General features: G+C 46.9%; 1 protein-coding gene across 6 annotated transcripts in view; it reads left to right on the forward strand.

The window, feature by feature from the left end:
• HDAC9 (histone deacetylase 9) overlaps positions 1 to 23,533 on the forward strand; it is a 168,605-nt gene extending 145,072 nt beyond the window's left edge. For all 6 annotated transcript variants that reach the window (XM_044679686.1, XM_044679687.1, XM_044679689.1 and 3 more), the window contains one exon: positions 23,212 to 23,533. In XM_044679686.1, the coding sequence (XP_044535621.1) occupies positions 23,212 to 23,532 (321 nt within the window). In that variant the 3' untranslated portion in view covers position 23,533. The remainder of the gene's footprint in view (positions 1 to 23,211) is intronic.
• Positions 23,534 to 23,993: the final 460 nt, after the last annotated feature.

Raw genomic sequence — 23,993 nt, forward strand, 5'->3', positions numbered from 1 at the left:
TCTCTCTCTCTCTCTCTCTCTCTCTCTCTCTCTCTCTCTCTCTCTCTCTCTCTCTCTCTCTCTCTCACCTTCCCCCTCTCTCCTACTCCCAAAGTCCAATGGAAAGAACATTGGCTCAAGATAATCTGGGTTTGAATTCTGTTTCTGAAAGTTACTAACTAGCTCTGTGACCCTGGCTGAGTTACTCAAATTCCCCGGGCCTCAGTTTGCTCATCTGGAAAATTGGGGAGTTGGGCAAAAATGACCTTTGGGATTCTCGTTAGCATATCCAGAGGATGAAGTGATTTGCCTGGATGATTCCTTTGCCAATGTCTGGCTACCTCTGAAGAGTCTTTTTTTGTTTGTTTGTTTATATGAGATGAAAGAATATTTGTAAAAAGTGCTGAGCATAGTGCCCGGCCCAGGGAAGATGCTGTCCAAATGCTTATTCACTCCCTTTCTTTAAATTTTTCATTTCTTACAAAGAAATAATAATCTCTAATATTTTAACAGCCAAGCTTGGGCAGCTAGAGAAGCATTTCAGCTTGAGGCATTGGTGAGAAGAAGGGAGTGTGGCCTGTGATTTTTAGAGGATATAGGGAAATGGTGGCAGCCGCCATGGACCTGAATGCCAGCCACAGTCAGCTCCCCTGCCCTCTGGAGGACGTAGCAGACTCCAACTGTCTTAGGCAAAGAATAGTATCCTTGAACTATCCATCAGCAGTGCTTTGGTTATGTAACATGGAAAATGGTCAAGCCTCACCCAGAGTTCTCCGGGGGGGGTCCCAGTATCCAAAAAAATGCTGGTCAGGATTGCTATTTTTTGGGGCTGATTAAGAAACCATCTTCCCTCACATCCTGTCTCAGGACGCTATTTTTGTCCTTTAATACCTTCTGAAAGATATTCTTTAGTGTGAGAGATGACATGGCAGAGTGTGTATAGAGACCTGTATTTAAAGTCATGGAATTTGCTTCTGACACATCCTAAATGTATGGCCCTGGGCAAGTCATTTGTGTCCTGGGCAACTCTTTAAAACTAAACATCAGAAAAGATACTCATTTATATGAGCAGGAAGAGTTTCTACTCAGTGGGATTTCCTTTTATCAGTGAAATCATCTGATCTTTAAAAAACAAAACTGTAGAAATCATTCTCTTAAATCTTTTTGTTTCGTTAAAATGGAATTGTTCTTGAAATAAGTGGTTGATCAACCGCTGCTGGGACAGGCCTCCTCTGAGGAGTTGTGGTGTCGAGGAGAACCTGGGTTCTTGAAGAATTGAAGAGGGGAGGCCAAGGTTGGCAGGGTGTAACAAGATTGGCAAGGCTTCACAGACAGCTTGGCCGTCTGCATCAGAGGACCAGTGAGGCTCAGGCCACAGATTCCCCATTCACAGCTGAGCTGTAGAGAGATGTTTTTTTTTTTTGTCTATTGCAACTCATTTCCTAGCTTCTAGAAGGATTGGGATCTGCCCTGGTGAGCTGCAAACCCATTCTCATTACGTGGTGATGTTTGAAGACATTTAAGGGTTTACCAGGGGAAAACAATGCCAAACTCTTGAGATTAGGGACTAGTTCTGTGGCTTAGTTCCTATAACCCCAGAATCTTATGTTGTGTGTGATTTGTGGTAGCTATTAATTATTATTAATTATGAATTGCTATTTGGATGAACAGAAAGGTCTTGAGAAAGACTTTAAGCAGGGAAAAGGGGTTTGATTTGTCTTTGGAAAACCTGGATTTAAATCTTCCATTTGGACATGATGGCAACAGCTTGTCTTTAGAGCACCCTTTGAGGTGTTCGAAGTCCTTCATGTATATTTTTTCATTTTATACTCATCTATTGTGCCCGGTTTTTATAGATGAAGAGACTGAGGCTGAGCCAACTGCTTTTTCCAGGGTCCTATGGCTAGTAAATGCTTCAGGAACAGGGATCTTGCTGACTCTGAGTCCAGCACATTGTCCACTGTCACCTAGCTGGATGCCAGTTCTGATCCTGGGTTGCCTCACCTCCAAACAGGGGCATCGGACCACATTCAGGTTGAAGGTTGACACAAGAGGCCTTCACATTTATTGGTAATAGTTTAGCTCAGAAATTGGAGGTTGAAAATATCAAGTTAGCTGAGTATCAAGGAAGATGGGGCTGATGGGGCTGATGGGGCCCTTCTTTTTCTTTCAATTCCATTTCCTGAAAACAGGTAGGCTGAGGGAAAACCGTGATTAGAATGAGGATTGTCAACATGTCAATACATTTTCTGCTTCCTTTGAAAACTCCTCACAACCTCTGGCTATTTCTAATCTTCCTGCCACTAGCTTTTTCATCCTCTTTTGGACTGAATTGTGCCCGCCATATTCTCTTGATGCCACTGTTCTTTGTCGAGTCACATTATTAACATCAGAACTGCCCAGTGCGTCTTCTCCTTCTGCCTTCCCCTTGATTCTCTGACAGGCAGATGCTTACCCCAGTCTTTGTGGATGGAGGCAAGATGAAAGGCAGCCTCCCTCCAGGACACGGCGGGAGAAAGCAAATCTTATTGGGGAGCTCACCCATGTGGTGCTGATTCCTTGGAATCTGCAGAGAATTCACACAAAATTGGAAACAAACCTGGACTCTGGGTCCATAGTTTGTCCAGTGGTTGGGTTATTAAATCTTGTCTTAATTAGATGAAATGAAGACCAGGGAACTTCAAAGTTCCAAGCAGAGCGTTGTATGTTAACCCCTCTCAGCTTGGGTGTTTAGAGGACACAGGCATGACTCTGCTGGCTTTTCTCTAAGGATGGATTCCAGATGTGTAATCAAGATGGAGCCTGCAACGCTGGGGAGCCTCCGTCTTAGGCAAAGACTTCACCTGCCCTCAAAGGGACCAAAGAACAGAGAATGCTCTATGATGGAAAACCTCGTTAGCTCTGTGCTCTTCCAATCTAGTCACAGGATGGCCATCGAGGATGCAAGTGATTTCTTTTCCTTCTTCCCAACATATAGCAACAATAATACTACTTATAGAGTTCCAGTAGTTTTCCAAGTACTTTTTCCCCCTTCAGTCGTCTTGGTCAGTAGGTCCTGCTGTTCTACCCCTTTTCGCAGGGAAGCTTGAATTTCGGAGATGAGTGAGAATGTGCTTGGAATCATCCCACTGGATTCACTCCACTCTCCCTCTTCTGACTCCAGCTTTTGCTTCCCCCAAACTGCAAGTTTTCAGCCATGTTTTATTGACATGTAACTGACTTATGCTTCACCCCCTTTAGTGTGGGTGGCCCATAGGATTGGCCGTTAGGCTGACTCACTTTGACCCTTTAAAAGATGCTCGTGAAGCTCGGTGTCCCAGGAGTGTGAGAACTGACACCGAATGCATGTGAAGGCTCTCGGAGCCTTCTCTGTCCATTGTGGCATTTGCTTCTCCAGTTACCCTGTGAGGAAGGAATGGATGGGATGGACCTCCTCCACTGGGTATGGAGGAATCTAAGGCTTAGGACGCTTCAGTGGCCACCCTGCCAGCAGCTTTTGAACCCAGGCAATTTGGACAAAGTGACCTGTCTTGTCTACCAAACTAGGTCCTTCTAGCCCCATTCCCAAAGGTAGCTGTTGACCTCTGACCAGGAAAGGGTCTTGGAGGCAGTGTGGCCAAGCAGGGAGAGCTGTGAAGCTGGTGGCCTTGGCCCTGAGTTCAGGTGCAGCTCTGGTAGTTCCATAAGTCATTTCCCCCTCTGGTTTCCTCTTTGGTTTTTCCTCCTGTGTAAAATGAAGCGCTGCACACCAGGACCTCCAGCTCTGGATGTAGGATCTTACAATATGGAGGCCACTGAATCCAGCCCCATCATTATACAGGGAAGAAAGCGTGAAGCCTGGACTAGTCTTGGTCCACATTCCATAGCTGTTGAGTTACAGAGCAAGGATTCAAACTCATACCCTCGGACACCAAAATGGTGTCATACTCCCCATTTCTCCCTGTGGCGGCCAATGCCTTTATGTTGTCATTTATTCAGATAAGTTAGCATCACCTTCCCCACCGAATCCCAAGCCTAGGAACGGGCTGTTTGCATGTGGCTGGTTAGTGTCCCTTGCTTCCTTTCCTTCTCTCTTCGCTTACACTGAGCAGGGAGCAGGTCGCTCTGCCCTGGGGCTCCAGGTGGTACAGCAGCGTTATGAATTCATCCCTAGACCCACTCCTCCTCCCTTCCCCATCTGTGTCCAGGTCAGGGCCTGGCTCACAGCTTTGATGGATTCCACTGTCCTTTGCCATATTTGATGTTTATTACATGTGGCTGATGCTAGGGCTGGTACGAATAGAACACAGACATGAAGGTCAAGGAGGATTTAAAAAAAATGTAGGAAATATCATTTTTCCCTCAAAAGAGTTTGATTTGAATCATGTTGATTAAGAAAATCCTTTCGCATCATAGTATAATATATAGACCTAGAGCGAGAAGGGACCACTGAGGCTACCTGGCCCAATCCTCTCTTTTTACTTAGGAGGAAACTGAGGTCCTAGGAAATGAAATGACTTGTTTAAGGCCATATAGGTAGGAATCATCAGCGATGGGATTTGAACCCATTTGACTCCAAAGCCAGTGACTTTTCCCCCCTGATGTTCTGGGGAGCAACACCAAGAGAAATCACTTTAGAGTCAGAAGCTTTCATCTTGCTTCAGACCTGCTGGTATTGTGTCTCTGGGCAAAATCACCCTCAGTGCCCCTAAGCAATTTTCTAGGGGCAGAAGCCACAGGCAGATTTCTAGTTTGCTTCTGGGTGGGTTTGACTGAAGAATTCCAGGTCTAGAGCAGAAAACAAAAGGGGAGGAAAGGAACTGAAGAGAAGGCAAAATGTCCATGAGGTGAGACAGGTGAACGCAGGTGCCTCGGGCAAAGAAGGAATGAGCTGGCTGGACTCTGTCAACTGGAAAGAATCGAGAATGAAAACATCATGAGGATTAAAGGCCAGTGAATTGAGAGGCTCTCACATGCACAAACAGACTTTTGGAGAATTTGGATGTTCTTATATGTGTCTCGCTTCATTTTGCATCTGCTGCTCTTCCTGGTTTTAGCTCTTAAGACTGGGATGCTCCTTCCAGATTCAGCTCATCCCCTCTAATCTTGCCACCAGGCCTTGACTGACACCACCTCCCTCAGATGGCTGGAGGATGGAGCACCAAACTCCTCCCAGTGCCTTCCTTTGTAAAGGACAGAAACTGGACTGAAGGGCTCACTCTACTCAGTGTTTTCTGCTCTGCCTGGTTTCAGCTCCATGGAACAAAATACCTCCCTGGTCTCACATCCTTACTACTTCTCTGTCTCCTTTCATTAGATTGTGAGCTCCTTGAGGGCAGAGACTCTCTTTTTATTAATTGGCACATAGTATATACTTGCTAATTGTTTATTAGTTTAGATTGGATTGAATGTCCAGACCCTGAAGTTCTACGGTTCTGGGAATTATGATTCTTTCACTAATGGCGAAATTCTTTGATTCCAGTTAATTTTTTCTAGAAATTCACAAAAGCTTTTGCCAATATATTTTGACCCTCGAAGAGCATCAGAATAAATGCTAAACTTGAAGTCATGGGACCTGAATTCAAATCTAAGATGTTCTATTTATTCTTTAGGAGTCCTTGGGCTCATTACCTATCTTTCTTCGGGAGTCACTTTACTTATCGTTCAAATGATGGAATTGAACCATATGGCTTCTGACATCCCTCTCAGATAAGAATTTATGACCCGACAGGCCTGAAATTTTTCTGAGCCAATGCAATTTCAAGCAAGCCTGAATGAGGCTATTTCTGATCTTATTTTGTGCCCTGGAGATGTTGTGAAACCTTTGTGGTTTCAAATATGGAGAAAATAAAAATATAATTGAGTAAGCCAGCATCTCTAGAGTTCCACGGAAGATGTGAAATTGGACAAATTGGCAATGCCAGTCATTCGTGATCTGAAATACTCAGTGATCAAGCGAATGAAAAATACCATAACATCTCTAACTTAGTTATATGGAAAAGTCACATTGTTCTATTTGTAAAACTTGAAGGCAGGATTGTTTGGTGCAGGAAAGGCTATGATTGGCTAAGCCAAAGAATAATCTTAATCAAAACGACTCACATTCTTACATTACTTTGAGATGTGCCACAAACTTTCCCTTCATTATCTCTCCTCATCTTCTCATCTTGTTCCGGAACTTGTCTTCTCCATCGGGAGGTGGCTGGTACATTGATGAGAATCAACTCACAAGAATTTACCCAGCGAGTTGGCTTCTTCTCCTTTTCCCTGATGAATCTGCCAGCCTCATGTGGATGCAGACGCTGCCCACTGATCTATCCCTTTTACTCTTTCCAAAACCCCAAGAAAGCAAGAAAGCCTTTTGAGGAAATGCAACTGGAAATCTGTGACTTACCTCTTTGGGCTGATGTGTTTTGATCTTTCTCTTACATCATTTTGCTGCTCATATGGTTTTCTCAGAAATTACTTCATGATAAATATCTCATGCATTCCTGTAGCTGGCTGGGAGCCAATACTGAGAAGCTAAATCATGGGATGAAATCTTGTGTGCGTGTCAAGTTTCTGCTGAGCTAAAAGTTGATTTCTTCTCCTCCTATTATGGTGATACGGGGCTCTGGGAGAGGAGAACTTTTTTCTCGTGAGAATATGCCTCATTGGAGCTGGAGAAGAGGCTAGCAGATGGATGATTCTTCAACTTATTAAAGGAAGTGGGCTCTGCCACCCTCATTAGCTCACACATGAGGGAGGGTGATAGCCCAACCCAAGCAAATGAGAAATTTTCATGCGTTTGCATTGGCCTCAAACCTTTGAGTCTATCAATACCTATGGGAAAGTGACTCCTAGCTTCTAGATCTAGAAAGCAATAATAACAGTCTGTATTAGGATGGTGGCAATGGGTAGAGCACTTGAGATGGATATTCAGGAAAAACTCAAATTTATTCAGAGCTTGTCATGGGTCTAGCACTGTGCTTGAGATATAAATATAAGCAAAAGAGTCTTAGTCCCTGCCTTTAAGGTGCATACATTTTAATGGTGGGAGACAGCACATAAATGGGAGTGGGGAAGGATGGAGAGGAGTGGGAGGTGGGGGAAAGGGGTAGGTAGGGTGAAGGTGGACCTGAGCATGGGAGCAAAGTCTTTGATCCTGGGAAGGGAAGGAAGCATAGCTGATCCTGTTGTCTCTCAAATGGAAGTCTTGGAAGGAACTCACCAAAGCGATTACAAGGGGGGAAGAATGAAAAAGTTCTCATTGCTGGTTCCAGGGTGAGAGGGCAATTGAATCATGGTGGCAAAGTTCTTAGAATAAGAAGCAGAGCCAACCTGGACAAGTCATCCCCCTGAAGGACACTTTGAATGGAACTGACTGTTGGACATTGGCTTTTAGGAAAGAGAAACCATTTATCACTCTATTTGGGCTTGGAAATAACTCCATTAGAAATATTCTTAATCAAGGTTTGCAAAGGAAGCAGGCACTAAGGATTCTTACTGTTATGTATAATTATCTTCAATTCCAAAGTTTAAAATCTTTCAAAGCAATGTTAGGGAAAGAAAGTCACAAATAACTCCAAATCAAGAAAGTGGATCTTCTGGAGACGATGTTAAAAGGATGCCTATAGAAATCATGCACTACATCAAAAGATCCAGAGGGGACTTTGGGATATAATGAACTGAACATATCATTTATTCTGAATGGAAACTCCTATGCCAAAGGGGAATGCCCCCAACTGGCTTTTTGCCATTGCATCTATCAATCATTTTTGTTTTCTTTCTCCTTTTTCTTTTCCTTCCCTCTTATCCCAAAATTGTTGCAATTCTCTCTATGTAAAGTACAATGTTTTGTATACCTCTAGTAAGAGAAACTTTAGAAGTATAAGCTACATATGTGGAATGATCCATTGGAGAGACCTGACATGTTAATCTTCCAGAAACCTCAAATGAAGAGATTTTAACATGGTGGTTTCCCAAAGAATCAAAGGGGGGATTGTGTGAAGGGAACTCTGCCCCCCGTCCCCTAGAATCATGTACTGGGGTCCTACCTATGTCCTGGTACTACTAGGGCTACATCATGTCAGTGCACTCCCAGTGTGGGTCACAGGAGAGTGATCTGGGCACATTGACCCAGAAAGGATCAGGTTAGGATCTGAGGGTAAAGGAGAAGATATAAAAGAGGGGGTTCCAGTAAGTGGGCTCTCTTTATTTGCTTGAGCATGCAGTGAAAGGACAGTAGCTGAGAGAGCCTTGTGGCTAGTTTAGAAAAGACTTCTTCCTCTCTATCTGTCTGCCTTCTCTTATTTGAGTAAATATTAATAAACTCTATGGAAATTAAGGACGAGAATTTAATTTAGTCTTAACAGTTGTAAAGTCATCACTCAGACACCTGAGTAGATAAACAAGGGCATAGAAACCTCCTCTGCTCTGGCTTGCTTTTAGTGTGATCACATTGGTCTCTCCTTGGTAGGGAGTCTCAATGGCTCTCTCGCATCCTTAGGGAGGAAAAGTGCATTCTAGCCTTCCTTTTCCTCTCTCCATCTCTGTTCTTTTTCCTGTCTTTTTCAGTCCTATTTACTCATTTTTTATAGATGGGAGATTCTAGTGGTTTTGCTACTGCCCTGGCCTTTGGAGCTCCAGGTAGACATCACGGTCTGATATTTCCAATTAACAGGAGAATGAACATAAGAAAATGTAACCAATGGAACAAAAACCTACTTTTCCCGGAACTCTGGAGATAGAATGAGCAATTCCCCCTTCTCCTACCCACGTCTACCTCTTCCCTTTGTATATTACATGCCCTTTAACTCCTAATCTTGCTTCTTTTGGGGAACGTTTCTTTGTTGCCTGCTGTCAGCTTACAACGTACTAGCCGGTGTGCGGCATCAGTGTAGTAGAAGAGGAAATAAAGAAATGAATGAACAGATGGGCTGAAACTGGAATTAGGGGAACTTGGATAGGAGTCTTTATCCTGGTGTATATCATTCGTGTGGCCTTGGACAAGTCACCAAAGACATCGTATAGATTTTTCATGCTTGGAAGAAGCTTCACAAAATAGGAGTGGAACAAACAACCCCAAAATTAGCTGCAAATTGACTTTTGAAGACATGTTCACTTGGGTGATAGGGCCAGAGACCTCTTGGCATGAGGAAGGAAAACGTTCAGCTAAGTAGTGTTTCCTAGTGTGAGCGGTTATTCTTTCTAACTAGCTGTTGAGTCCTGAAGTTTCATTATAATAAAGATGTTAACAGCCTTCTAGTCAACGTCCCAGCAGCTTTTCCCTAGTTGTTCAGCCTTTCAGTCATTTCTGACTCTTCTTGACCTCCCCATGGTGCTCTTCTGTTCATGGATTCTTCTTCTTCTTTTTTTTTTTTTTTTTTTTTTTTTTTTTTTGATTTTAAACCCTTAACTTCTGTGTATTGACTTATAGGTGGAAGAGTGGTAAGGGTAGGCAATGGGGGTCAAGTGACTTGCCCAGGGTCACACAGCTGGGAAGTGTCTGAGGCCGGATTTGAACCTAGGACCTCCCGTCTCTAGGCCTGGCTCTCAATCCACTGAGCTATCCAGCTGCCCCCATCATGGATTCTTCTTGGTAAAGATACTGCAGTGACCCGCCATTTCCTTCTCCGCTGAATTAAGGCAATCAGAGACTACGTGCCTTATTCAGAGTCACACAGCTAGGAAGTGTCTGAGGTCACATTTGAACTCGGGTCTTCCTGACTCCAAACCCAGCCCTCTATCCCCTGAGCCACCTCCCTGTCTTTTTTCAATTCAGTTACAATTCTGAAATTTATTTCACCTTTGCTCACCTGCGAAGTGAGCCATATTTCAAAGATTTCCCTACAACCACCACTGACTCTGGCCTTATCTCATGGTCAGGTAATAATGTCAATATAGCGCTGGGAGATTTGTAAAGCACTTTGCATACATTCTCTCTCTCGAAGCTCTTAAAAACTTCTCCGAGGTAGGACCTAATTATTAGCCCTGTTTGCAGATGAGGAAACTGAGCCTGAGAGCTATTAAGTGACTTTTCCAGGATCGTGCCGGGAGAATCCAAGTGAGGAGAGAAGTCACGGGTTCCCCGAAGTTCCCCCAGCTAGCCCACGTGCTATTGCCAGTCTGTTCCCCTCACTTCCTGTGGGGAGTTGAAGCAGTAATACAGAGGGGGCGGGGGGGAAGAGGCAGCTAGGAAGGGAACAGATCTCACTACTCACGGATCACCTTTATTCCTTTCCACCGGCTCGGTAGCATCCGTAGTTCTCCATGGAAGCAGCTGGATGAGCTGAGCCCCCGGGCAGCTTGCTGAGCTTCTTTCTGGTTTGTGGTCATCCATTGCTCTGATTTGAGTCTGCCCCTGGGCTGCCTCTGTTCTCAACTGGGGCGGAATCTCATCTTGCCTTTCGCAGGACCAGGCATCGAGCTGCCCTGCCTTACTCTATTGCCTTTCCCAAGCTGAAGCAAAATACAGATGCTGACAGCCCCTTCAGCCGTGGGTGGAAAAAACGCCTCTTCTTGGGTTCTGAAAATTGGATATGGAGAAACCCGAACTGGGCTCTCGTTCTGGAAACTGGGAGTTGCTGCTGTCAACTCGAATTCTCTTCCAGCCCTGTGACAGCTTCCCTCCCTGCTGGGTCCTCTCATCACTGTCATGGAATTCCATTCCTCCCACCCCGAGGACCAAATCGTTTCACTGTCCCTCGTCTAGAAAGGTGGCCCCGATCTGTCAACCAAAGGCTTTGGGATGCCTTTGGCTAGACCTCGCTGTGAAGGACCTGATGGCTCTGATCTAGGGATGATGGGGGTAAGAAGTAAAATTAAGGGGGCAGCTGGGTGGCTCAATGGATGGAGAGTCAGGCCTAGAGACAGGAGGTCCTAGGTTCAAATCCGGCCTCAGACGCTTCCCAGCTGTGTGACCCTGGGCAAGTCACTTGACCCCCATGGCCCACCCTTACCACTCTTCCCCCAAGGAGCCAATACACAGAAGTTAAGGGTTTAAAAAGAAAATGAATATAGAGTGATAAAATTCGAATTCCCAATATCACATGGGATGTACTTGGCGAGCCTTGAGGGAAACCACCAAGTCCCAGAGCCCTCCGAGGGCCTCCACGGAGAAGCCCTCCCCCAGCCACAGCCACTTAATGGATCATTTAGAGCTTGGAGAAAGTCCTGCCTGGCGCTTTCTCATCAGATGTGCTGAAATGCTTTGTTTGGAGAAGGGGATAAATAACGGGGCAGCAGAGTAATTTGTGACTTCCATGGGAAGTCCTGAGGCTTCTTCTCCCAACCTGAAGCCTGGAGAGGGAGGGGAGGGATTAGGAGGGCTCACCTCGCCTTTTCTCTCTAGGCAGTTAATCTCCCACAAGACTTTTTTTTAGAAAATGAAGGAAAAAACCATCGATTATTGTGACCGTGAGGTAAGGCAATCTGGGAAGGCAAATATATGGGGAATTCAAATATGTGAGCACTTGGGCCGAAGTTAATCCCAGGCACTTCAAAGGAGATACCAAAGCAAAACAAGTGCCCCCCCCCCTCCCCAGCCACCCTCACCCCTTCCAACCTCAGGAAGTGAGATTTTGACAGAATGAAATAATTAAATCCTTGTAAGTCACATGACTGGATTCGAAATGCCAACTTGGTGGCTATAAAAACCAGGAAAGGGGACTCACTTTGCTGTTGGATGAAACCGACTTTGGGTTCCTCATCTCTTTCCTGTCTGCTCTGACCTGATTTTCCCCCCTTAGACAATTCCTGGCCTCTTAGATTTTCTAGGGAATTTGTAAGAGGATTGTATTGGGGGTTCCATTAATATTAGCTTCCATTATTTCCATTAATTAATTTAATTATTAACTAATTCAATAAATAACTAATTATTAACTAATAAAATTACTTCCATTAATATTCCAATAATAATAATAATAACCGTAATAGCAGTAGGCTTTCTTATAAGGATTCCTCAGGTTTTTTGCATCCCAGACCCCTTTGGCAGTCTGATTGGTGAAAGCTGTGTATTCCACAGAATGATATTTTTAAACTCATAAAATAAAATTTGTGGTTCAGTTGTTTCAGTCATGGCTGACTCTTTGTGATCCCATTTGGGGTTTCTTGGAAAAGAGACTGGAGTAGTTTGTCATTTCCTTCTCCAGCTCATTTTAAAGTCAAAGAAACTGAGACCACTAGAGTGAAGTGACTTGCCCAGGGTCACACAGATTTAAACTCGGGGAAAATAACGCTTCCTGACTCCAAGGCCATTGCTCTATCCAGTGCGCCACCTGGAAAATAAAGTAGGGCCATTATATTGAAATCTTGGAATGAAATGAGGTTTAGAACCAAATCTTGAACCCTTGATGAAATACTATTTAAGGTTTGCAAAGCCCTTTACATATAGCATTTGACACAGTAACTTTTTTCTTCTTTTAAAGTTTTTATTTTGAATATTTTCCCGTCGTTCCATGTTTCATGTTCTTTCCTTCTCCCCCAAACCCCTCTAACCCCCCTTAGCCGACGCACAATCCCACTTGGTTTTGCATGTATCACTGATCAAGGCCTATTTCCATATTATTGATAGTTGGATTAGAGTGATTGTTTAGCGTCTACATCCCCAATCATTTCCCCACCAGCCCATATGTTCAAGCACTTGTTTTTCCTCTGCGTTTCCGCTCCCACAGTTCTTCCTCTGAATGTGGCTGGTTTTCTTTCTCAGCAGTCCCTCAGCCTTGCTCTGATCCAGTAACTTTTTAAATCAGCCTTTTACACTTTTACCTACACTCCAGTTGACTGAATTAGATCGAACCGCCGTTACCAGCTAGGTGACCCTGGGCAAGTCACCGCCTCTGTTTACCTCAGTTCTTCCCCTATACGGTGGGGAGAGCGATAGCACCTGGCCTTTAGGGCCGTGGTGAGGATCCCGTGTATGTATGGACATATAAACCGTACCTACGTTAGCATTATTAATAGAGGAGAGAAGGTTCAGGGAGGCGGGAGAGCTACTTTGGAGGCTCGAGGAGCGGCCTCGGGGAGCTGGGATTGGCCTTGCTCTGCTCGTCCCCTGTGGCTGAGCGCAGAGACATGGGAGTTCGGTTCTGACCCGGGTTCTTCCTCCTTCTCAATGACCTTTTCCCATCCTTTGATCCTTCCTTTCATTGATCGGTGCTCCCGGAGCCTCTCCGCCCCTCTGCCCGGTCCAGGCCCCGTCCAGTGTGCTGGGGGGACAGAGACGAGGATTCACGAGGCCCCCCGGCCCCCCAGGGGCTGACGTTCCTTTGACCTTGTCAGGGGATCCCGGTGTGGAAAGGCCTTCCAAAGAAGAGCGGGCAGAGCAGGTCATTCAGCGGATCTCCCTCTCCTGCGCAGGTTTGGGAAATAAGCACCATCTTGAATGATGATGATAAAAACAATCCTGCTTCTGAGGAAGAGAACAGACGGCCATTGAGGTCATTTTGGGAGGTTGTAATGCATTTCCCAACATCCCCTCGTCCGAGCTTTTGTCGCAAGGCTGCCGGCTCTCACAGCTGTCGTCATCCTGATGCTTACAGGGGAGGGAAACTGAGGCTCCGAGTGACTCGTCCGTGGTTGTAGGTGGAAATAATGGAGCTTGGATTCAAATGAGGACCCTCCGAGGCCGGAGTTGTTGCTATATTACAACCAGCTTTTCTTGATGCTGAAGGGAAAGATTTTATTTTCCAAGAAGAGACGTTTCCGTGCATCCCCACTACGGCCCAAAATGGAGTCGGCCATGTTTGGGGAGGAGGAAAATGGAGGCGCGTCCCCTCAGTGGAAGCCATGTTGCCAGACCCACTCCTTGGTGTGTGAGCTGCTCCTTGGGCCACTCTGGAAGACAGACGCGGCCGGCTTGCAGGGCGCCAGGCCTGGCGGCTCGGGCTTGGCCGGCTTCTCTGTCTGTGAAGCTGCTTCAGAGAAAGGCACGTTTTCTAGGCGCGTGGACGGACCTTCGACGTCATCCGCAGTGAAAGCCTTCGGTTTACGGGGGAGGAAACGAGGCCTGAGAGGGAAGCTCAGCACCGGCCTGGGCCGCCTCGCCGGCCCACTCTCGGCTTCCACATCTGACCATCCCGCCCGAGACGGCCCCGAAGAAGAGCTCAGGTGAGCGGCCGCTTTTACACGAAGCTTTGCAGGAGAGCCCTGAAGCTCCCTTCGCCGAGGGGAGGAAAAATGGGGAGATTTTCCCTATGATGAGGAATGGCGCAGCCCAGAGAGCCGAGCCCATCCACGGGTGTTTATTGTGTTCTTATCCAGGTTCCTTCCAGACACTGGGCTGGAGAAGAGAGGCTGCCCCAAAGCGCCCCCTCTAGGCTGCCCCCAAACCTGCCTCTAATACCGGGAGGCGGCGTGTAATACGGGGACATGCAGAGGAGGAGGGAAAAGAGGAAGACTCTGGTCTGGCCCCGGGTCGTCCTGATCGAGAGAATCGTCATGGCTTAAAAGGGGAGGCGGACATCGGTGGTCCTTTGGGCTGGGAGACCCCCGAGAGAGAGTTAACACTCGCCTTGCTGAGAGTTGGTGGATCTGGTGCGAAAGGCCAGATCTGTGCAGTATCCCGTCTCCCGGCTCTCTGCCTTCTGCCCTCTTTGTCGTTCAAACCCGCCATGGACGAGGGCTGCCGGCACCCTGGCAGAAGAGTCAAGGGAGGAGCAGAGACGCCTCCTCGCTGGGCCCCAGGACCTCCCTTCATCTCCGCCGGGTGCCTGCTAGAGCAGCTCACCTGATGTCGAGCCCCTGGACGGCAGGATGCTTTACAGATGGGGCAGGGCCGACCGCTGTGACTCCCAGAGGCCCGCACGCTTCTCCGACACGCAGATGTTCTCGTGTGGATCTGCAAGTCAGAGAACTAACAGCCAGACAGTCAGAGGGAATCACCTCCAGATGTGTGAAATGTCAAGACGAGGCTGCCCCACTGAGAAAGCGGGGAGCCCTCCTTCCAGCCTTTGTGCTTGCTTGGCTGACGTACTCCTCGGCAGATGCATTTGAAGCGGGGGGAGAGAGAGACAGACAGACAGACAGACAGACAGAATAGTTGCTTCCTGGACACTGATAAATTAAGGAAACAAAACTCGGACAGAGCAATATGATTATTAAAAAAACTCAATCCTTAGAATAAATAATAGAGAATGTGACAGTTTCTTCCATTAAGTTCTCTCCTCTTGTTTGTTAGGGCTAATGATCGAGATTGGACTCGTGATTGTATTAGTCCAGGGAATGACTGTTATAGGACATTTTCTCTGCCAATGTGGGTGAGCATCTTCCTTGCAACTTTGAACCCTGCAGAATTTTCAGAACACTCAGACATGAAATGATTGACCCAAGGTCACACATAGCGGTAGGAGATGTTCACAGATCTTCTCGGCTGAGAGCCGTCACTCCATCCACACTATCTCATAAACCCCAGTGGATTTATCTGTTACTTGAACCACTTGGCCACAGATTCCTACCTACATAGACTTTCTTTACAAAATATAATTGGATTTCTTCCTCCTATAAGATGTTTTCTGATTAACTGCTCTATTCATCAAACACTGCTAAGTGGGGAGGTAGATAGAGCAGTGGACTTGGAATCAGGAAAGCTCATCTTCATGTGTTTAAATCTAGCTTCAGGCACTGACTGTGTGACCCTGGACAAGTCACTTAACTCTTTTCTTCTCAGTTCCTCATCTGTAAAATGACCTGGAGAAGGAAATGACAAACCTCTCCAGTATCCTTGCCAGGAAAACCCCACATGGGGTCATGAAGAGCCAGGCATGACTGAACAACCACAAATTCTACTCTAGGCACAGGGCGAGCCGACGCAGTGATCTTCACTTAACAAATGGTGTAAAAGAGGTCTCCGGGGACCAATTGGCTCTTCAGCGTACAAGAAGAAAGCGTGAGCGTGTCTAATGCAGCGGGTGTCCACCGCCCGCCTTCTGCCTTCTTCATTGGTCAGTCGGGGGGCATTTAGGAAGGGCGTCGTCCCATGCCAGGCTCCTTGCCAGACCGCAGGGATGTGAAGAGAAAAGCGGACTCGTCCCTTCCGGCACGGAGTTTCTATTCTAGGAGGGGAGCCAGCGCGGACACACCGAGACCACGAGGCGATTACGTACCAGTCAGGAGCTCGTTTTGGTGGGACGCGGGAAGGAGGGGGCACAAACAGCCGAGCGGGAGGGGGGAGACGGGGACGCGTCTCCTGGGTGACCAGAGCGTCCACGCAGGTTCCCCTCCGGCGCTTTAGTTCACTTTCTTATGACTCCTTTGCACTTTGGAGAGATGAGATGGACACCTCTACGGGGTGACAGAAGCCCTGGAAGTCGGAGGCAGAATTTGTCTCCGCAGCTTTCAATGCTCTGTTGATACCCTACAGAGGCTCGCTGGGAGCCAACCCTCCGTCCTTGGGATGGCGTCAGAAGGGCACTAAGTACTGAGATGAATCCCTGATCTTATCCGGGTGGCTCTTCCATGCTTTCTCATCCTGTGTGATGCTTGTCTCAGGGCCTAGCACAGGGGTCAGCAACATATGGCTCTCGAGCCCTATCTGGCTCTTTCGAGGGCCAAAGATGGCTCTTTCTGCAGGAGCCATAAAGTCCATTTTTTTTCAGGCGCTGTTACAGGAGCGGCACTGTGAGCACTGCACGGCTCTCACGAAATGACATTTTAAAAAAGGTGGCGTTTAGGGCTCTCACGGCCAAAAAGGTGGCCGACCCCTGCTCTAGGGAGTCCTCCCCTCCTCCCCCCGTAGAAGTCTTCAGTGGAGAGCTACAGGACCGATTTTCAGGTCTGTTGTAGAGAGAACTCTCGTGTTGATAGAAGTTGATGAGTTTAAAACTCCTTTCTAGCTTGGAAATTCTGGGATTCTGCCTGAAGTCTCCCTAGAAGACACAGATTTCCTAATAGGGACCTTCTCCTAGGTCAGGAATTCTTCATCCTAATTCCATTAACTTGATTTCAAAAATATTATGATAATTATTTTAAAATCTAATCGGTGGGGCAGCTGGGTTGCCCAGTGGATGGAAAGCCAGGTCTAGAGATGGGAGGTCCTGGGTTCAAATTTGGCCTCAGACACTTCCTAGCTGCATGACCTTAGGCAAGTCACTTAACCCCCATTGCTCTTAACCCTCACTACTCTTCTGCCTTGGAATCAATACATATTATTGATACTAAGATTAAAGATGTTTTAAAATAAAATAAAATTGGTTTCTTGTACTCCTATGTATTCTTCATTTATGCATTTAAAAGCATTTTTCATAGAATGAGTCCCTAGAGGCCCATGGCACCGGCAGAGGTGAAGAACTCATGGTCCACGTCTCCTAATATCTCAAGGATGCCGTCAGATCGCTCCTTAGGACCACCGGCCATGGTGATGGTCCAGCCCACTTCCTGTTCTGCGCGTGCAGGTCCTCGGTGACCTCTTGATACCACGTGCCGAGTGAAGATCACTGTTGGTGATGCGCCGCTGGCTCGCCCTGCGTCTGGCCCAGAGAAATCCCGGTTGAGCGGCGCTGCGCCGTGACTGCACTTCCCATTCCTATTTCCGGCGCCTCGTGAAGCAGCCACCAGATTTAGTGTTCCGAGAGCTTCTCTTTCCAGGATGGAGGGTCAGCCGCCATCTCTAGGAGGAGGTCGGTGTTGAGAACAAGGACTTTGGCCAGTGGCCCAAGTGAGCCCCTGATGCTCACCTCCGCCAGGCCAGATCTGGACACGGCCCTTGTCCGCCTGGAGGGGCCACCGTGCCGTGGGCAGGGAGACTTGCCCGCCCACCCGCCCGTCCCGCTCTATGTCAAACCCCGCTTGTCAGTGGAGCGTTTTTGTCCAATTGTGCGATGTTTTCGCTCGGGGACGGGATGGCGTCCACCTTCGTCGTTGCTTCTTAGAATCCGCATCTTTCCTTAACATCTGCCTGAAGGGTCACTTCGGATTGGAAGTTTTTCTCATTGTGAGTGCTTTCTGTCAAAAAATGTTCCACTTTGTCTATTATTGTCTGTGTACATACATACACATAAATGTGTGCATATATATTGCTCACATTATATACCCACATGTACACACATATATATGTGATCTTAGTGATCTTATATATCTATTTGTCTATGTAGGTAGTTCCAATCTGGCCTCAGACACTTAGTAGCTGTGCGACTCTGAGGAATTCATTTAACTCTGCCTCAGTTTCCTTATCTGTAAAATGCGTTGGAAAAGGAAATGGCAAACCTCGCCAGTATCTTTGTCAAGGAAACTTCAAAATGTCATCACAAAGAATTGGACACAATCGAAGTGACTGAACAACAACAAAATACATACACGTTTTCCACCAATGGGGCGCAAGCTTTTCAGTGGCTCTTTCGACAGTGCCAGCTATAGAAATGGAACTCATAAACGTTTAATAAGGATGGGCTCATTCTTCATCCACTTGGATTATCGTGTGTGAATTGCTAGGCCGCTCTCTTCTGAGCCGCCCTACGTCCAGCTGAGAAGGCACCGTGTTATTCTGGTCCTGGCAAGAATAAGCATAGATTGATCCAGAAGCGTAACCTCACCGTCTGTAGGGAACCCCCTCCTCTTTGGTAGTGGCAGACTCTGTTTTTCTCTTGTGCCCTTGCTTGACATTGATACTGCTTCTTTCATTATCTCATCGGCCATTTCTAAGCAACTCTTTTATTTTCTTCACTTGTGCAATTGCTGTAGAGAGGAGCCTTTTCAAAGGAACTCCATAACATTGAGTTGACTCAGTTGTTGGAATGAGGCGAAGAAAAATGGGCTCATTAATATGTTGGCAGTTCTGTGGCTGGAGAAAGGCCACTTAGCCAGACTTTCTAGTGCAGGGCCCTTTGTGCCATCTTTCTCAATTCCCAGCTTGCTTCATGTTCCTAGAATGGGTCGAGAATGTTGTCAAAGGATCAGATATGACTGAAAAATGACTGAACAAAAATTCGTACTAATAAAGCAACCCATTGGCCTGCTTTGTCTCTAAAACCTATGGTAGTCGTCTCCTAACGAATCTTGATCTTTTCACTATTTGCCTTCCCTCCTCCTACTCTACCTTGCAAACCTCTGTGGGGACACTCTTTGCAATGAATAAAATCTAGACAGAGGAAGAAGGAGTTTTCTTTTAGGAAATTAGCTCTTACCCTGACTCATGCCACACCAAGCAAATGTTACGTCACTCTCTGATGGTTTTCATTCATTCATTCATCCGCTCCTTTTCATCATACAGAGTGGTCAAAGAACTAGATTGGGAGCTGAGAGACTCCAACATTTACCAACCTGTTTGGCCATGGCTCAGGCTCTCCTAGCCTCAGTTTCTCCAGCTGTAAAATGGAGACAATAATACTTGCCTTTCCTATTAAACAGAAATCTTGAGAAAAAAAAAAGACTTTCTAAAAACAAAAAGTGTCTAATCTAGATGTCTTGCTCTATGGTGACTTTCTCATCCCTCTTCAGCTTACTTGATCCTTGATGGACACGCATAAGTTCTGTCCGAGTGGCTTCAGAAATACTATTATGTCTGAAGGCTTTCTCTTCAGAAAGTGGCTTTGGGGTACTGATGATTCCACTTAACCTCCAAGAGGTTTATTTTTTTCTATTTTTATTATTTTTTTTTAATTTTTTTTAAACTCTTAACTTCTGTGTATTGGCTCCTTGGTGGAAGAGTGGGAAGGGTGGGCCATGGGGGTCAAGTGACTTGCCCAGGGTCACACAGCTGGGAAGTGTCTGAGGCCGGATTTGAACCCAGGACCTCCCGTCTCTAGGCCTGGCTCTCAATCCACTGAGCTACCCAGCTGCCCCCTCCAAGAGGTTTAGAATGAAGCTCCTCTTTGGCCAAGATGTCAGAAGCTCTGGGTCTTCTGGTACCCATTAACCCAATGGTTACTGTTATCAGTTGCATCTTTCACATCCAAAGCTCCCCCTTTGCCCACTCTTTTCTAGAACTTCTGAGCTGTAGAATTTGGGCTGGAAGGTGGCAGGCCTATTAATCAGAATGGATGGTCTTTCTTGCCCCCAATTTCTGCTCCCTTGTCTCCACCACACCCTACCCTTTAACTCATTTTCCTATGCCTGTGTACATGCTTATTTCCTCCACTGAATTGAGAATGGAGGCTGTCTGGTAGCTGTAATGCTTCCTCAGTCTCATCCTCTGTCAGGGACAACTTTCTGCTTGTTTGGATTTTGTGCCTCCCGCCCGCCTAGGCAGTGATGTGAAAATGGGGCCCTTGGTGCCGCAGGTCAGTGAAGGTTACTTGGGCCGATGCCAATCGTGCCCACTAGAGAAGCCTGAAGTCGTCTTCTCGGCATCGTTGGGTTGGCCAACCTTTAGAAAGGAACTGCGTGTCCGAGAGCTTTGGCGGATGGTGGTTTTATAATAGAGCCGGAGGTTCTAAGAGAACCTCCCTTCCTGGGAGGTTCTAAGAGAACCCCCGTCAGACGATGTTCTCTGTGATTTCAGGGCTCACACTTTCCATGCCGAAGTTTCTGACCCTGAATGGATTCTTTCCTGAGACCTCCTATTCTACTCTCCCAGGTCTGACAAACCATCCTGCAATAGGAAGGACAGGCAACTGCCCAGACCCGAACATGCTACTTGCCTGCTCAGGAAGCTGCATCTGGCCCGTACAGCCATCATTGTGCACCCGGCCAAACTTGTGCCCTGTGCCTATCGCCCATCTGCCATGCCTGTACCTTTCCAAGGCTGTGTGTTTTCCCTCCATACCTCCACAGCTTGCCAAAGGCATTTCTCTAACATGTAGGTATAGTCATGGCGCCCCTATGAGCTGCGTTGGCTCCCTCTTGCCTCTTGGCTCAACTGTCCTCTGAATTTCCTGCTCTTTATAACCAAGAGCCTCTTCTTCTGCCATTCTGTCCTGCTGCTGCCTTGCTCCTTTTGACGCTCCAGCCCCGCTAGCCTCCTCGGAGGTCACTGAATACAGCACTCCATCCCCAGTCCGTGCCCTCCTGTTAGCCCTCATGGCCTGAAATCTCTCATACTCTCTGCCCCTCCCCTCAGCCTGCCCATCCAATCCCACTGTTTCACAAGAGCCTTTCTTGGTCATCTCAGTCACTCACGCCTCTGCTTGGCGTTGTGGTGGTGGGTGAGTCATGGCTGGCGCTTCATGACCTCATTTGCAGTTTTATTGACAAAGATCCTACGTGGTTGGCCTTTTTTTTTCCTTCTCCTGCTCCTTTTACAGATGAGGAAACTGAGGTAAACAGGGTTAAGGCCCTTGCCCAGGCTCTCCCAGCTCCCTGAGGCTGCATTTAACCCTGACGTTACCTTCAGTGTAGCGGCTGTATTGTTTGAAACTGCGTAAAGACTCTTCGGGCATCTTGTTGAGACTTTCCTGTTCATTAATTCTCAGAATGGAAACTCGTGGAGGGCAGGAAGAGATTTCGATGCTGCGTCCTCAGCGTTCGGCGTAGTGCCCGGCACATACATGCTTGGTGGTTCATTGGCTCAATGAACGGATGAACTGGAAGCAACCATGACTTGTTTCTTTTCAGTTCGTGATGAATCTGGGAGCAAAGTGTTCAGAGCTCTCCGAATTCGCTTTCTCTTCACCGTGTTTTTTAACCTGTCGGTGATTCTTTCCCCAAACTTCTGCAGGCTCACGTTCTCTGTGGATCGTTTCCGGTCTCGACATTTATCGTGCTTTCAGTTTTCCCAAACAGCTCGGCGTACCTGCGTGAGACGTTGATGAACGCAGGGGAAAGCGGCCTTGGCACGCTGCTCCCCAAAGATGCTCCCCTGCTCTCCTTCCCCCTTCATTCCGGTGTGTCTCTGCTCCGGAAGGTTCTCCCTTTTGTCTTTCTCTTAAAAATAGCCTGGGAAAAGGGGGGCAGATCGCTTTAAAAGTGGCTTAAAGGAGAAGCAGGAGACTGATTTCTTCAAAGGCTACCATAACGTCAATGGAAAGGAGGTCAAAGGAAGCGAAAAGGCGAATCATGCTGAGGCCTCATTTGGGCCCCAGGAAAGAGAAAGAAGCCGCTCCCTCCATTGCTGGGCAGGGACGGACTCCAGGTGCCGAATGCGGAATGCTCTGGCCCGCTTAGCTGTTGGGAGGGCTTTGCTCAGGAAAGTCCGGGGGATGTGGGGGTGCTTTCGTTCCTGGCACACAGGGCAGGCTGTACACAGCAGGGACTTAATGGGAATTTCATGGGGTGTTTTTTTTTTTTTTTTTTAAAGAAGACACATTCTGCCAGTGTCTCGCCCCATTCTATGCTTGTGATCCACCCCTGCCTTCCTACAGAGAGAGGCTTCTTGGTCCCTTCCCCGGGCCCAAATTCAGTCTCACAATGACTCAGCATTTGGCTTCTTTGAGGTGTTCTTTTTCATTTACATTATTATAGCCTTGTAGAAAGGATCCTCCGGGTTCCTCCTTCCTTTTTCCCCCGCCTTATTCTTCTAAGCAATTTTTGGAGAGATTCGTCCGTTTTTTTTTTCTCCAGGTTATCTTTAGGGAAGAGAAAAGGTGAACATTTCTAGGGCAGGAAACGGGCGAGTTTGGGATAGAGGGAAAGGCTCTGTGCTTGGGTGCAGGAAGAACTGAAATAATCTGATATATATTATATGTTATTGGTATACATAATATTAATAATATACATTATATATTATATACAATGTAATAAATAATAAAATAATCTAGAGTTATCGATACAAGTCAGTTTATTTTTCTTTAAGTTGAAGCAAACTAGATTTCTCCAAAGCTCCGAGCCTTACCGCTGGGCATTTTCATTTTCTTGGTTTGCAGAGACACATCAGCTGCCAGTTTATTTGCCGGCTGTTGGGCACCCAGTGGAGTCAGATATTCCAGATGAGCTGGTTCACTCTAGGCTCCTGCCATTTGCAGATAGAACTACCAGTCTTGATTGTTTGCTTCACCTCCAGGGGAAAACTGGGAAGTGGGATCCACGAGTGTGTTTTTCACTGCCTTTTCCTTTGGGTGAGGGATACTGTTCACAAGTTGATTTGCATTCAATGCCTCGGTCAATCCCATATTTGTGGCGATTTCGTGTTTCATGCTGAAAGTTTTCCTTTCCATCTTTCTGTGTTTCTAAGGGACTTTGAAGAGAAGTGTCAGCTGTATTAATTTGTAGAGGCCTCCTCCCCTACACAGGCCCAGCGGAATGATGGGGACAGTCTCCCGCTGGCCTGAGCTCTAGCATTGTTAATGAAAGTTAAGTTACAAATTGGCCCATTCGAAAAAATGTAAGTGTAGTGAAAAATGACCATTTGGCTTCTCTGTTCCCATGGAGTAGAAATTGCTTTAAAACTCCGCCACTCTCTTCCAGATGCTTTCCAAGTCCATTGAGCAGCTGAAACAGCCAGGAAGTCAATTGGAAGAGTCGGAAGAGGAGCTTCATGGCGATCAGCCCATGCAAGAAGACCGGGCTCCCTCCAGCACCAACAGTGTCCGGAGCGACAGCAGCTTGGGCCCGGATGACGGCCATCGGGGTCCCCCTTTGGGACCTGTGAAAATAAAAGAGGAACCCCTGGACAGTGACGATGATACTCAGCCCCAGCAAATGGAATCTGGGGAGCAGGCTGCTTTGGTGCAACAGGTAATAGGCAAGGATTTGGCGCCAGGATTTGTAATTAAGGTTATTATCTGAACACCAGGCTCCACTCACCGTTAGGTCACGGAAAGAGAAGATCACTTCCTAGCCTTGCGTCGATCTGGGAGTTTTGGTTTGAGAATTTAAAGCATCCAGCCAAGGCAGGCATTTCTGTACGCACATTTTCAATGTAGAGAGGGTTCTTTGAGCAGCGACTAATGGAAAGAGACCTGTTTCACTAAGATTCCATCCCATCTGTCCTTGGGCTCATGATAGACACTGTTGGCCCTGGACCCCGTCCCATCTGTTCACTTCTCATGGAAGGAAATCCGCAGCTGGTTGTATCCCCCATGTTGAGATCAGCCACTCGAGGAGTCAGCTCCAGGCCTGATCAATGAAGCATCCTCTTGCTCTCTCTCTCTCTCTCTCTCTCCTTTTTTGCTTTTGTCCTCACACTCGACTTGGACCCTGACTTCTCTGTAAATAATGTACCATACTGCAGTCTCAAACGCTGGTAA

Source organism: Gracilinanus agilis, chromosome 5, assembly GCF_016433145.1.
Source record: "Gracilinanus agilis isolate LMUSP501 chromosome 5, AgileGrace, whole genome shotgun sequence".
Lineage (NCBI taxonomy): Eukaryota > Metazoa > Chordata > Mammalia > Didelphimorphia > Didelphidae > Gracilinanus > Gracilinanus agilis.